The following is a 14,276-nucleotide window of genomic DNA, read 5'->3' as shown; positions in this document are numbered from 1 at the left end:
AGAGGGGAGAGAGTCTTGCATCTACCGTATGCCCTAAACATACTGAAAGTTGAAAAACAGAAAATGCTGGAAAAACTCAGCAGGTCTGGTAGCATCTGTGGAGAGAGAAACAGAGTTAACGTTTCGAATCCATATGACCCTTCTTCAGAGCACCGAAAGTTGAGTTGCTGACTAAAATAACCATGAGAAAATCCCCCTCTCACTCAAAGTTAACAAATTCATGCAGCCCTCTTTCCAAGCAACTCACCAGATCGATGGCAGCATTGAACTCTGCAGAACATAGGTTCGGTCAAGAAACAAGAAAATGCTCCTGATCATTATCTGCAGGTGAATGGAGATATTAAAAAGCAAAAATGATTGTGCAGCAAGTAAGGAAATATCATTCTTGAGGACAAGCATTCCCCAAGATCAGAAATACAAAATATTGGTATTCAAAGGTCAGCCACTTACCATTTGCCGACAGTGATCCTGCCAACATTTGTTAATCTTCTTCAAAAACAGACTGCTATCCAGTGAATCCGTGGAAGCAAAGTCAAGGAAAAACAGATCATCCCCAGTATCAATACAACATCCTCGATGAGTTATAGATCATCCTAGTACTAATAGGTTATCCCCAGTTGCCAATAGGTCAGCCCTAGTTATCAATAAATTATCCCTATTTACCAATAGTTACCACAAGCTCATCTCATTACCTATACAGCATCCCCAGTGCCATACTCTATTTGTCACGTAATAAAATGGTCCACCGTATTAAATGAACATGAAACACAAAGGGTATGGTAATGTACTGGGTGTCAGAAACAAAAGGGAGCACTTTACAGAATTTAACCGTTACTTATAATTAACTTAGCCCTGCCACTTAAAACAGTCTGCTTATAACTGGTGAGTCTCTGCAACAATCTAAGGACATTGTTTATCCCAGTAAGTTTACATTGCTGCAAAGGAATGTTTACATGCCCACTGTACTGCAAGAGTGGAAATAGGATTCAGTAAGCAAGCCACCTCACATCATGTTAGGCAAAATTTGGATTAGACACTGTTGAATAGGGACATGATTTGTCAGGGCAAACGTGCTAGAAAAATAAAATCAAACCCTTAATGAGCACTGGAAGAGCATGATCTATATAAATAGGTCATAAATACAAAAGTAATGAATAAATCTATTGGAGAAGTCAAGAGAAACTTCTTTTCCCAGAGAAAGGTTAAAATGTGGAACTTGCTACCACATGGAGGAGTTGAGGCAAATAGCATAGATGCATTTAAGGGAAAGTTACATAAACACATGGTGGAGGATCCTTCAGGAACAGGACTTGTGCTTCCTTTATGCACATATGAGGAATGCAACAAGAACCCATTCTTTTCCCTAGTCATATTGCTCACTGATGAAGTTGAAAATGGGAGGAAACTGAAGAGGAAAAGGCAGGACCGTGAGATACGGAGAAATGAGGCGACCTGCCCTTGGGCAGATCACTACTACACAAATACCTGAAGGGGAAAGGAATAGAGGATATGCAGATAGAGTGAGATGAAGAGGAATGGGAGAAGACTTGTGTGAAACATAAACACTAGCTTAGACCAATGAAGTAAAAAATGCTACACATTCAATGTAATCGCTGAAGGTTTAGTTTTTCAGCCCACTCTCATCAAAGCTGAACCAACTTGCTTACTCAGAGCCTAGGTTCAGTAAGAAAAAACATTTCTTCTAATGAAGTTAACTCATAAACAAGTGTTCCAGAAGGTGTAAATTGCTTGGGTGATCAGGGAGTATGCTTCGACAAATCCGATATGCAAAGTTTAAAGTAACTAATTCCTTATTTGAATGTAAGAAGTTTCAATCAAAAGTTGAAGCATTTTAAATACTTAACGAGGGATGTCTTTGTGTTAAAATGTCTCCTGTTAATGGATTTATTGTGTTACGAAAATTACTTTGAACCCATTTAGATTCTTTTCACACAGGGACATGGCCTCTGTCAGGATTGTACTTACCTGCAAGTTTCAATGTAATCCAAGTTGACAATGTAAAACTATGTTAGATGTATAGCACAACGCAACAACAATTATTTCTAATATCATATAAATTGCAGACAAAGTACATCACGGGAGAGAAAAAGGATATTCTCGGAACTGCAATATCTGTGCCTTGACATGGTCTTCACATACCTGTCTCAGTTGTTTGTATAGCGTTGCTGACACTTTATAGGAACACAGATTCTCAACAGCCTGTATATTACAGAAAAGCCCATTAATACATGAAGCAGATCACAATCACACAAGATAAACAGTTACCCACAACCATACCTCAGCCCAACAGCATCTTGATGCACTGTCAAAGCACAGGAACCAGTAGGGTAGTGAATAATAAAGTGGTGCACTAATTATCACTTTGATTTGGGGAAAGGGAGAGAAGGACACAGGCACCACTTGACACCATCATCTAGTCTCTTATGAGAATATTTTGTCTCTTTAAAACACCCCTCTTTGTTTAAGCTTCCTCCTAATATTTCCCCTTTATACTGACATCCATTTTTGCCCCATTATTCACATGAAGTACCTTGGGATATACGAACTACATAAACACAAGTTGTTGTTCTGTTGAAAGGTAAACAAGTACATGAACATATTCTAGAATGGTGAGCAAACCTTTTGTACCATTAAGGTACAAGATCTTAACATAGCACCCTGAGCTCTCACTGATTGCACCTGCCACACTATTATTAAAGTAGTAAAGCAGTTACAGAACTGGCCTTGTAGTGCGAGTTCAAATCCCATCACAGCAAGTTGTCAATTGAATTCAATCCAACTGCAAGCTGTGGGCTGGTACCAGGAAAAAATGATTTAAAAAGTTGCCAGATGCTCATCAGACCCACTGATTCACTAATGACCTTCAGAACGATGAATGGACACAACCTGAAACCTTAATTCTGTTTCCCTCTCCACAGATGCTGCCAGACCTGCTGAATATTCCCAGCATTTTCTGTTTTTATTTCAGATTTACAGCATCCGCAGTACTTTGGTTTTGGAAATGAACAGTTTGGCTTACATGTGACTCCAGTTTCACTCTACATTGCTGACTCTCAATTCCCTCAACCCAAAAGCAAATCAAACAGAGACTTGGACGAAAGACCAAGGATGATTAAGAAGTGATATTGGGACAAAAAGGGTTAAATTATGAAGAAAAGTTGTATAGACTAGACTTGTATTCATAGGAACATAGCAATAGGAGGAGGTAATTTACCTCCTCGAGCCTGTTCCATCATTCAATGAGATTGTGGTTGATTTGTGACCTAATTCCATTTACCTGCCTTTTCCTCATATCACTTAATACTTTTGGTTAACAAAACATATTCTCATATTTAAAATTTATAATTGACCCAGCATCAATTGCAGTTTGCAAGAGAGTTCTTAACGCTTACCCCCTGTGCGCGTAGGAGTGTTTCCTAACTACACTCCTGAAAGGTCTGCCTTTAATTTTATTTTTAGGCAATAGACTTCCCAACCTGCAGAAATAGACTTTCTCTGTTTACCCTAATACCTTGAAAACTTTGATCAAATCACTCCATAACTTTGTAAATTAAAGGGAATACTGCCCTAGTTTGTGCACTCCTTCCAATGCCAATTTGATCCAGATCTTCTGATTAGTGGCAAAGTCATGGGGGAAGGGTGGGTGGGGTTAATTGTTCAGCAAGTTTATTTTTAAATACATTTTGAAACCTTCCCGATATAGCTACTGCTGTTTATCACTTTCAATCCAGGTCTTACGCCTGTGATTAACAGCACAAATATACTGGAATAAATTTCTGGGCAAGCTAAAGGCAAGCCTACAAAAGCGGGGTCAGTGTCAGAGACATCCATGGAGGATTCTGGGTAGAGCATCTCTGCCCAACAGAACCTTGAAATTCCCAGCTAAGTTCAGCACACATGTATAGGTTGGAACTGCCTCTGGATCTCGACTTTCAGCAGCGGTGAACATCTGAACGTTCTCTGCTAATTCCATCGGAAGATCTGGACCTATATTTTTTCCAAAGTGTGGTGCCCAGAACTGCTTACAGTACTCCAGGTATGGTCTGTGTAGAAGCTTATAGTGAGTGAATTGAAGAATTTCAGATGATTAAGGAAATTAATATGGTAAATAGACAATATTTCCCTTGGAAGAGTGGTCACAGAATGAGGGACTACAACTTTAAAATTAGAGCTAGGAAGTTCTAGTCGAGTCAGAAAGCACTTTGTCACATAAATGATAGTGAAAATTTGGCACATTCTCCCCAAAAACCTGTTGAGGTTGGAAGGTTTAACTGAAAAAGTCAAAACTGAGATTGATAGATTTTTGTTCAGTAAGGGTATTAAAGATTACCAAAATAAGCTGGGTAGATGAAGTTAAGATACAGGTCAGCCATGATCTAACTGAATTCAGAACAGGTGCCAGGGGCTGAATGGCCTCCTCCTGTTCTCATGTTTCTTGGAGGAAGATCAACACAAGCAAGACTGTCAGATTCCTGTTGGGTTGCAATACTTCACTTAACTTGGAACCCCTTAAAGCACAAAGCATCCAGAAACCCCAAAGTTTCTCAGTATTAAAGCTCTTGGTCTGGTGCAGATGCTCAGCCAATATTTTACCCAAGACTGAATCATCTACAAATACCTTCACTCACTTTCTCCTGGCAAAGTAGCTTAGTGGAAAAAAACCTAACTGGAATTGCCAGGTTCAGTTAGATTTCTACTGTGGCTTTCAAGCCCAAGCTAGGACTAGGGAAGGACTTTTCTTCATAATAGGGCTCAAAAACACCAAGCAGGAAACTATAATAAGTGAAAAGAAAGCAAATTGCAATGCTGGAAATCAGAAAGAAATGCATAGTGCAACAGGCTGCGTCAAGAAGGTATTAGAAAACTTACAAGCTCAGCAGTTAAATAGCAAATGAACTTTAACATAGATAAATGTGAGATATAGCACTTTAGTAGGGAAAAAGAAACTTCATCTACATCTTAGAAAATAAGAAAGTGAATGGGGTAGAAGAGCAAAACAACCGAGGTTTACAGGTGACAAACCATTAAAAGTAGCATTGCAGGTAATTGAAGCAATTAATAATGATAACAAACCACTGGGATTTATTTCTAGTGATACAGAGTTCAAAAGTTGAGAATTACACACTAAAATAAAAGCAAAATACCATGGGTGCTGGAAATCTAAAATAAAAACAGAAAATACTGGAAAAATTCAGCAGGTCTGGCAGCATCTGTGGAAAGAGAAACTGTTTTGAGTCCAACATGACTTTTATTCGAAACTCAGCCGTGAAGTTATGTTAAAATTGTATAGGGCCCTAGTCAGGTTGCACTTAAGCAGTACTGTGCAGCTCTGGTGTCTCTATACCATAAAAAGGACACAAAAGCACAGGAGAAAGTGCAAGAAAGATTTACAAGAATGGTACCAGAACTGAAAGATTACAATTGTTAGGAAATATTGGGGCTTTTTTCTTTAAAAAAAGAGAAGATAGAGCAGTCTTTAAAATGGCTCTTTAAAATTATTAATGAGTTGGACAGGGCCATTGTGAAGAAAAAGTTTTGATTCCAAAACTAGAACCATAAATACAGGATAGTAACCAATAAATCTAGTCAGGAAATAAGGAGAACTGTCTTTACTCAGAGCGGTTAGAATGTGGAACTTGCTGCAACAGCAAGTCATTGTGGTAAGTAGCTTAGATGCTTTCAAAAAGAACTTAAATAAGCACATGAGATAATGGAATAAGAAGATATGCTGAAAGGCTGAAATGAGATAGGTAGAATGGCAGGAGGCTTATTTGGGGTGTAAACACCAGAACCGAATATTTGGGTTGAATCTTCTGTTCTTGCGCTATGCAAGTTGGATTAAACTGAAAACTGAAAGACAAATAAACATTTTAGTAAGGTTGGGAAGAAACAATGAAGGAAGAAAGGGAGAATCTACTGCTTGTTTATCCCATTATGAGATAGGAAAGGGAAGAGAGTAAGAGATAGCATGCAAATCATTAAGAGGTAGAAACAACATGTGAGAAGAACACAGTGGTGAGAGGAGAAAGTGGAGAGAGAAAATAAAAACTTGTAAATGGGAGAGATCTGAAACAAACACAACTTCAAGTATGCTGAGTGAGAATATGGAGTGGGATTGAGCCTGATGGGTGGAGTCAGGGTTACATCTGCAGACAGGACAGAGATTTTGAGCAAAGTGGTCACCTGATCTGGATACAGTCTATCTAATGGAGAAGGGGCCACACCATGAACAGTGGCTACAATGCATGTAGTGTATAAGTGAATGGTTGTCTAAACTGGAAGGAGTGTTTGGGGCTCTGTAGTGGGAAATGATAAACAGACAGGTGCAGTACGTGCTGCAGTCGCAGAGGAAAGTGCGATGGAAGGGCAACTGCAAGTAGCAGAAGGGGAGGAGTGAACAAGCGTATTGGAGTGGGAATGTGGAGGGGATAGGATCACTGGTGGGACTAGTGGCCTAACCATGATTTAGGAGAGTTGGAACAAGCATTGGATAAAGCCTAAGGTATTTCTAAAAGTATGTCTAAGATAATGGTCTGAGTTTGGGGCAATGTCAACTCCAATTTTAAGTGACTGTAATTTGCAGAACTTATCTAGCTACAGTTCAGACTAGTCTGGTACTTGGTTAATGACTGTAGGAAATGAGAAAGTTATAATGCTGCAAGAGGGGCATTCTTCTGTGATTCAGGTTAATACATGTTTTAGGAGCACAATAGCTGGAGCTTAGCCCGGCATCTAATATATATTTTGACCTGACCCAATGAAATGGTATAGATGGAGTTCTAGTCAGCATTTAAACCCTGCTAAACCTGAACTGGAAGTGCCTGGTAAGGTCAGGGAGTTATGCCTTCTGATCAACAAACTTGCAGGGCTATGGGGAAAAAGGCCAGGGAGTGGGACTAGACGAATTACTCTTGTAGAGTGCGGGTACAGATGCAATGGGCCAAATGGCCTCCTTCTATGCTGTAACCATTCTATAGTGTTGGAGGCAGATGATATGAAAAAATGCAGGTCCTAGCTGGGTAAAAATGATGACAAGGGTTGATCCTGTTGAATGTGAAGGAAGGTGCTCAGCTTGAAGAGAAAGGAAGGCACTGCAGAAGCTCTGGCTTGGAAAATAAAGTCATGAGATCAAACATGACAAAAACTGAAAGAGAGACACAAGATCTTTACAGTAGGTGTGTTGGGAAGCAGCTAACTCAAGAACAGAAAGAATTCACCTGCCTTTCAAGATATTACCATGGACCTCTTGACAGGGGGACACACTTTGGTTCAGACACAGTTTTCTTTTCTGATCTCCAGAGACATGACATTTTGGAGGTTCAGCACTGGCTTGTGACACCTCAAAAGTTACACTTTCAGATATCGTGCGCTTGGAAAGTGTAACCAGCAAAGACTGCCCATAAAGCACACTACAAAGTAGGAACCCTAGCAGCTACTATTGCTATGAGCATTCCCTTGTGTTATATTAAATTGGAGAGTAGAAAGCTATGCAAAGTTTAGATCACCGAACAGACTCATTAATCTTGCCCCATTCTGTTCTTACAGCTTTTATCGCTATGCCCCTTTGATATGGAGCAGGCTGGCAATATGAATAGCAGTCCTACGACCAAAGGCAAGTTGTTGTCCATGGTTACCTGATAAAGTTCTTCCAAATTGTACTTTATTGATGTGCTATTCTGAATGGCACCCACTGCTTCATGGAGTTTCTGCCACGTATCCTGAGTGTAGTTGTCAGGCAATTTTGGTTTATCTGTTGGAAGGCAAACAGAAATCAACAAAGCAGAAGGGAATATACTTTAATCAAACTGTTGGGTGGAAGATGGATGGCCTATCAGGGGAGCTTTGGCATAGTTAAGTCTAGAAGTAATAAAGGCATGGATGAGGAATTCAGCAGCTGAGACAGGGGCAAAATTTGTCAATGTTAGAGATGGCAGGAGGCAGTCCTGAGAAATGGATAAGAGACAGAATGAACAGTGCAGGTGTAAAAGGAGACTTCAGGATGAGAGGGGGGATGTGTATAGAGTGTATACCCTGGCTGTTAGGGCGGGAACTTTTGTTTTCTATTTTTCTAAATTATTTAAACATAGGAACAAGAATAATCTCGTTGTGGGGGCAAGATGAATTGAAGAGGAATGCCATTGTAGTCATGTGAAGTTTGTTGATTTCTTTAGTGTGTCAAATCACTCAGCGGAGGGGGAGTTAACACTGTAAAGGTGTTAGAATTTATTCCAAACTAGCAAAAAACAAACTTTGAAAGAAATTCTGAAATCTTGAGCTCCAATTTAAGTGAATTGCACTTACACAACCAGAAGCTCAAAATTTCAAAATGTTTACATTGTGCAAAATCACAAGTAAAGGTTATTCATTGTGATGAAAATAGAGCAGACAGCAGAGGCAGAATCTGTTTGTATGTGCAGGACAGTTTTTAAGAACTAAATAGTGGGTAAGCCAACAGAGCAAATGGAATCAGAAAGTGAAGTAGAGCAGGATGAAGCCACTCTGGCCACATGGGATATGGGAAGGAGTCACAAGCATTTTGTTTCATTAGCAGGAGCTTCATTTATGCTGGCGATTCTGTTGCTAACACTTAGTAGCCAAGGATGAAGTCAGGGAAGATGTGCCTTGGGGAAAGGTTTATTGGCAAACAGACAGCATGTATTTTTAATAAACCTTTTGAGGCCTTGGAGAGGGTGCAGAGGAGATTTATGAGAATGGTACCAGGGATGAGAGACTTCAGCTAATGTGCAAAGTCTAGAGAAGGTTAAGGGAGAGATATAATCGAGGCATTCAAAATCATGAAGGATTTTGGTAAGAGTCTTCTTAAAATTCATTCATGGAATGTGGGCTTCACTGGTTGGGCCAGCATTTATTGCCCATCCCTAGTTGCCCTTGAGAAGGTGGTGATGAGCTGCCTTCTTGAACCGCTGCAGTCCATGTGGTGCAGGTACACCCACAGTGCTTTTAGGAAGAGAGTTCCAGGTTTTTGACCCAGTGACAGTGAAGGAACGGTGATATATTTCCAAGTCAGCATGGTGAGTGGCTTGGAGGGAACTTCCAGGTGGTGGTGTTCCCATCTATCTGCTGCCCTTGTCCTTCTAGGTGGTAGTGGTCATGGGTTTGGGAGGTGCTGTCTAAGGAGCCTTGGTGAATTCCTGCAGTTCATCTTATAGATGGTACACACTGCTGCTACTGGGTGTCGGTGGTGGAGGGAGTGAATGTTTGTGGATGGGGTGCCAATCAAGCGGGCTGCTTTGTCCTGGACAGTGTCCAGATTCTTCAGTGTTGTAGGAGCTGTACTCATCCAGGCAAGTGGGGAGTATTTCATCAAGCTCCTGACTTGTGCCTTGTAGATGGTAGACAGGCTTTGGGGAGTCAGGAGGCGAGTTATTTGTCACACGATTCCCAGCCTCTGACCTGTTCTTGTAGCCACAGTATTTATATGGCTAGTCCAGTTCAGTAATTGACCAGGATGTTGATAGTGAGGGATTCAGTGACAGTAATGCCATTGAACATCAAGGGGCGATGGTTAGATTCTCTCTTGTTGGAGATGGTCATTGCCTGACACTTGTGTGGCGCGAATGTTACTTGCCACTTGTCAGCCCAAGCCTGGATATTGTCCAGGTCTTGCTGCATTTGGATATGGACTGCTTCAGTATCTGAGGAGTTGCGAATGGTGCTGAACATTGTGCAATCATCAACGAACATCCCCACTTCTGATCTTACGATGGAAGGAAGGTCATTGATGAAGCAGCTGAAGATGGTTGGGCCTAGGACACTACCCTGAAGAACTCCTGCAGTGATGTCCTGGAGCTGAGATGATTGACCTCCAACAATCACAACCATCTTCCTTTGTGCTAGTTATGACTCCAACCAGCAGAGAGTTTTCCCCCTGATTCCCATTGAGTCCAGTTTTGCTAGGGCTCCTTGATGTCACACTCGGCCAAATGCTGTCTAGATGTCAAGGGCAGTCACTCTCACCTCACAAGTTCAGCTCTTCTGTCCATGTTTGAACCAAGGCTGTAACAAGGTCAGGCGCTGAGTGGCCCTGACGGAACCCAAACTGGGCATCAATGAGCAGGTTATTGCTAAGCAAGTGTCACTTGATAGCACCCCTTCCATTACTTTCCTGATGATTGAGAATAGACTGAACAGGATGGTAATTGGCCGGGTTGGATCTGTCTTGCTTTTTGTATACAGGACATACCTGGGCAATTTTCCACATAGCCGGGTAGATGTAGCTGTGCTGGAACAGCCTGGCTAGGGGCCCGGCAAGTTCTGGAGCACAGGTCTTCAGTGCTATTGCCGGAATGTTGTCAGGGCCCATAGCCTTTCCTGTATCTGAAGTGCCTTCAGCCGTTTCTTGATATCATGTGGAGTGAATCGAATTGGCTGAAGACTGGCATCTGTGATACTGGGGACCTCCAGAGGAGGCTGAGATGGATCATCCACTCGGCACTTCTGGCTGAAGATTGTTGCAAATCCATCAGTTTTATCTTTTGCACTGCTATGCTGTGCTCCTCCATCACTGAGGATGGGGGTATTTGTGGAGCCACCTCCTCCAGTGAGTTGTTTAATTGTCCACCACCATTCACAACTGGATGTGGCAGGACTGCAGAGCTTATATCTGATCCGTTGGTTGTGGGATCATTTAGCTCTGTCTATCACTTGCTGCTTATGCTGTTTGGCACACAAGTAGTCCTGTTTTATAGCTTCACCAGGTTTACACCTTATTTTTAGGTATGCCTGGTGCTGCTCCTGGCATGCCCTCCTGCACTCTTCATTGAGCCAGGGTTGATCCCCTGGCTTGATGGTAATGGTAGAGTGGGGGGATATGTTGGTCCATGAGGTTAGATTGTGTTAGAGTACAATTCTGCTGCGGCTGATGGCCCACAGAGCCTCATGGATGCCCAGCCTTGAGTTGCTAGATCTGTTCTAAATCTATCCCATTTAGCACGGTGGCAGTGCCTCACAACACGATGGAGGGTATCCTCAATGTGAAGGCGAGACTTTGTCTCCACAATGACTGTGCAGTGGTCACTCCTACCGATACTGTCATGGACAGATGCATCTGCGGCAGACAGGTTGGTGAGGATGAGGTCAAGCATGTTTTTCCCTCTTGTTGGTTCTCTCACCACCTGCTGCAGGCCCAGTCTAGCAGCTATGTATTTAGGACTCAGCCAGCTCAGTCAGTAGTGGTGCTACCAAACCACTCTTGGTGATAGACATTCAAGTCCCCCACCCAGAGTACAATCTGTCACCCTCAGTGCTTCCTCCAAGTGATGTTCAGCATGGAGCAGCACTGATTCATCAGCTGAGGGAGGGCAGTACGTGGTAATCAGCAGGAGGTTTCCTTGCCCATGTTTGACCTGATGCTATGAGACTTCATAGGGTTCGGAGTCAATGTTGAGGACTCCCGGAAACTCCCTCCTGACTGTATACCACTGTGCCGCCACCTCTGCTGGGTCTGTACTACAGGTGGGACAGGACATACCCGGGGTGGTGATGGCGTGAGGATGACTACGTCAGGCTATTGCTTGACTAGTCTGTGAGACAGCTCTCCCAAATTTGGCACTAGCCCCCAGATGTTAGTAAGGAGGGCTTTGCAGAGTCGACAGGGCTGCGACTGCCGTCGTCGTTTCCGGTGCCTAGGTCGATGCTGGGTGATCCGTTTGGTTTCATTCCATTTTTGTGTCTTTGTAGCAGTTTGTTACAACTGAGTGGCTTGCTCGGTCATTTCAGAGTCAACCACATTTCTGTGGGTCTGGAGTCATATGTAGGCCAGGCCAGGTAAGGAAAACAGGTTATCTTCCCTAAAAGGACATTAGTGAACCAGATGGGTTTTTACAACAATCAACAATGGTTTCACGGTCATCCTGGTTTTTATTGAATTCAGATTCCACCATCTGCCATGGCAGGTTCGAACCCAGGTCCCCAGAGCATTGCCCTGGGTCTCTGGATTACTAGTCCAGCGACAATACCACTACGCCATCGCCTCCCCAGAGTAAGGACAAACTGTTTCCAGTGACAGGAGAATCAATAACCAGAAGGACACAGATTGAAGTGAATTGGCAAAAGAACCAGAGGGGGAGATAGGAAGCATGATTTGATTCAGTGAGTCGCTGTGATCTAGAAGGCACTACCTGAAAGGGCGGTGGAACTGTTGATTCAACAGTAACTTTCCAAAGGGGATTCGATAAATAGCTGAACAGTTAATAGTTGCAGGGCTACATGAGGAGAAACTTCTTTAGCCAGAGAGTGGTGAATCTATGGAATTCATTGCCACAGAAGGCTGTGGAGGCCAGGTCATTGAGTGTATTTAAGACCGAGATAGATAGGTTCTTGATTGGTAAGGGGATCAAAGGTTATGGGGAGAAGGCGGGAGAATGGGGTTGAGAAACTTATCAGCCATGATTGAATGGCGGAGCGGACTCGATGGGCCGAATGGCCTAATTTCTGCTCCTATGTCTTATGGTCTTATACGGAGAAACAGTGGGGCCAATGGGACTGACTGGAGTTTGGACAGCTCTTTCAAAGAGCCAGCACAGGCCCAATGGGCCAAATGGTCTGAGTCTATGAATGCTGTATCAATATGCATGAACGCTATTAGTTCACCAAATCCTACTGCTTACACCAGCAGAACTGTACCTACCAGCAGTTAACCTTGTGTTACATGCCAGAAAAGACTCAACATAAACTATTAGTGACAATGTGTTTCAAACAGACAAAACGTTGATGGGTTGACAGGTCACCAGGATGGTAGCATTTCAGAAACAGATACACAGACACCCAAAATAACCTCACTGAGCCAACAGTACACTGGCATTTCTTGCTGCTGGACTGACATAAATGTTTGAAAAATATTAAGAGAAAGTGAGTGGTATAAATCCCCCCCCTATCAACATCCTGGGGGTTACCATTGACCAGAAATTGAACTGGACCAGCCATATAAATACAGTGGCTACAAGAGCAGGTTGGAGGCTGGGAATTCTGTGGCGAGTAACTCACCTCCTGACTCCCCAAAGCCTGTCCACCATTTACAAGGCACAAGTCAGGTATGTGATGGAATACTCCCCACTTGCCTGGATGAGTGCAGCTCCCACAGCACTCAAGAAGCTCGACACCGTCCAGGACAAAGCAGTCCACTTGATTGGCACCCCATCCACCACCTTAAGCATCCACTCCCTCCACCACTGATGTACAGTGACAGCAGTGTTTACCATCTACAAGATACACTGCAGCAACTCACCAAGGTTCCTTCAAAAGCACCTTCCAAACCCACAACCGCTACCAACTAGAAGAAGAAGGGCAGCAGACACATGGGAACGCCACCACCTGCAAATTCTCCTCCAAGCCACACAGCATCCTGACTTCACTGTGACTGGATCAAAATCCTGGAACTCCCTTCCTAACAGCACTTCCTAACTGTGATTGTACCTACACCACATGGATTGCAGCGGTTCAAGAAGGCAGCTCACCAGCACCTTCTCAGGAGCAATTAGGGATAGGCAATAAATGCTGGCGTAACCAGCAACACCCACATCCCATGAAAGAATATAGAGTGCATGTGGGACCATTAAAGGGTGAATGCAGGAGAGACTATGATAGACATTAAGGAAACAACAGACTTGTTAAAGGAATACTTTCTGTTTCCCAGTGGAGGAAGACAACAAAACACCAGTGGTACAAGGAAACCTAAAAATGCAGGAGGAAGTTAGTGGATTTAACACAAGTATGGAGAAAATAATGGGACTCGAGTGACAAATCCCCAGAACCTGATGGTTTTCACTCCAGAATATTCAAAGAAACTTGCAGGGAAATTACAGTCATTTTGAAAATTGTGTCTTTGAATTGGAAAGTGCAAATGTCACTCTGTTATTTAAGAGGGAGCAAAGGAGAAATCAGACAATGGCATAACTTGTCAGTTAACATTAATGGTGGGAAAGTCACCGGAATCTATCAAAGACAGTGACTGAGCACTCGGACAAGTCTCAGTTGATTGAAGGGTATTGGGGGCAGGGAGTTGTTGGGGGGACAGGTAGAGTGTTGCTGGTGGGGCAGGGTTTTTTGGGCGGTGGTTTGTTGCGGGGGTGTTGGGGGCTTGTTGGGGTGTGGATGGAATGAGGGTGGGTGGTGCTCAGATGGTGGTTGTTGGGGGGTGAGAACTGGGTTGTGTGTTGAAGGGGGATTGATTGGGAGTTCATGGGAGGATAGGGGGTGGGGATTATTGTGGGAGGGGGTGATTGGCAGTGGAGTTG

The 14,276-nt window shown here is 43.0% G+C and overlaps 1 protein-coding gene across 1 annotated transcript in view; it reads right to left on the bottom strand.

The window, feature by feature from the left end:
* Window positions 1-14,276, bottom strand: part of LOC144691453 (cullin-4A-like) — a 56,140-nt gene that overhangs the window by 39,787 nt on the left and 2,077 nt on the right. Inside the window, exons 2-5 of the mRNA XM_078559552.1 lie at window positions 7,656-7,771; window positions 2,117-2,220; window positions 451-520; window positions 248-321 (exon numbers count right to left, since the gene is read on the bottom strand). Of these exons, the coding sequence (XP_078415678.1) occupies window positions 248-321; window positions 451-520; window positions 2,117-2,220; window positions 7,656-7,771 (364 nt within the window). The remainder of the gene's footprint in view (window positions 1-247; window positions 322-450; window positions 521-2,116; window positions 2,221-7,655; window positions 7,772-14,276) is intronic.

The sequence above is a fragment of the Cetorhinus maximus genome, chromosome 16 (assembly GCF_964194155.1).
Source record: "Cetorhinus maximus chromosome 16, sCetMax3.hap1.1, whole genome shotgun sequence".
Classification (NCBI taxonomy): domain Eukaryota; kingdom Metazoa; phylum Chordata; class Chondrichthyes; order Lamniformes; family Cetorhinidae; genus Cetorhinus; species Cetorhinus maximus.
Note: the sequence above shows the minus strand (reverse complement) of the source record. Positions and strands in the feature narration are given on the sequence as shown.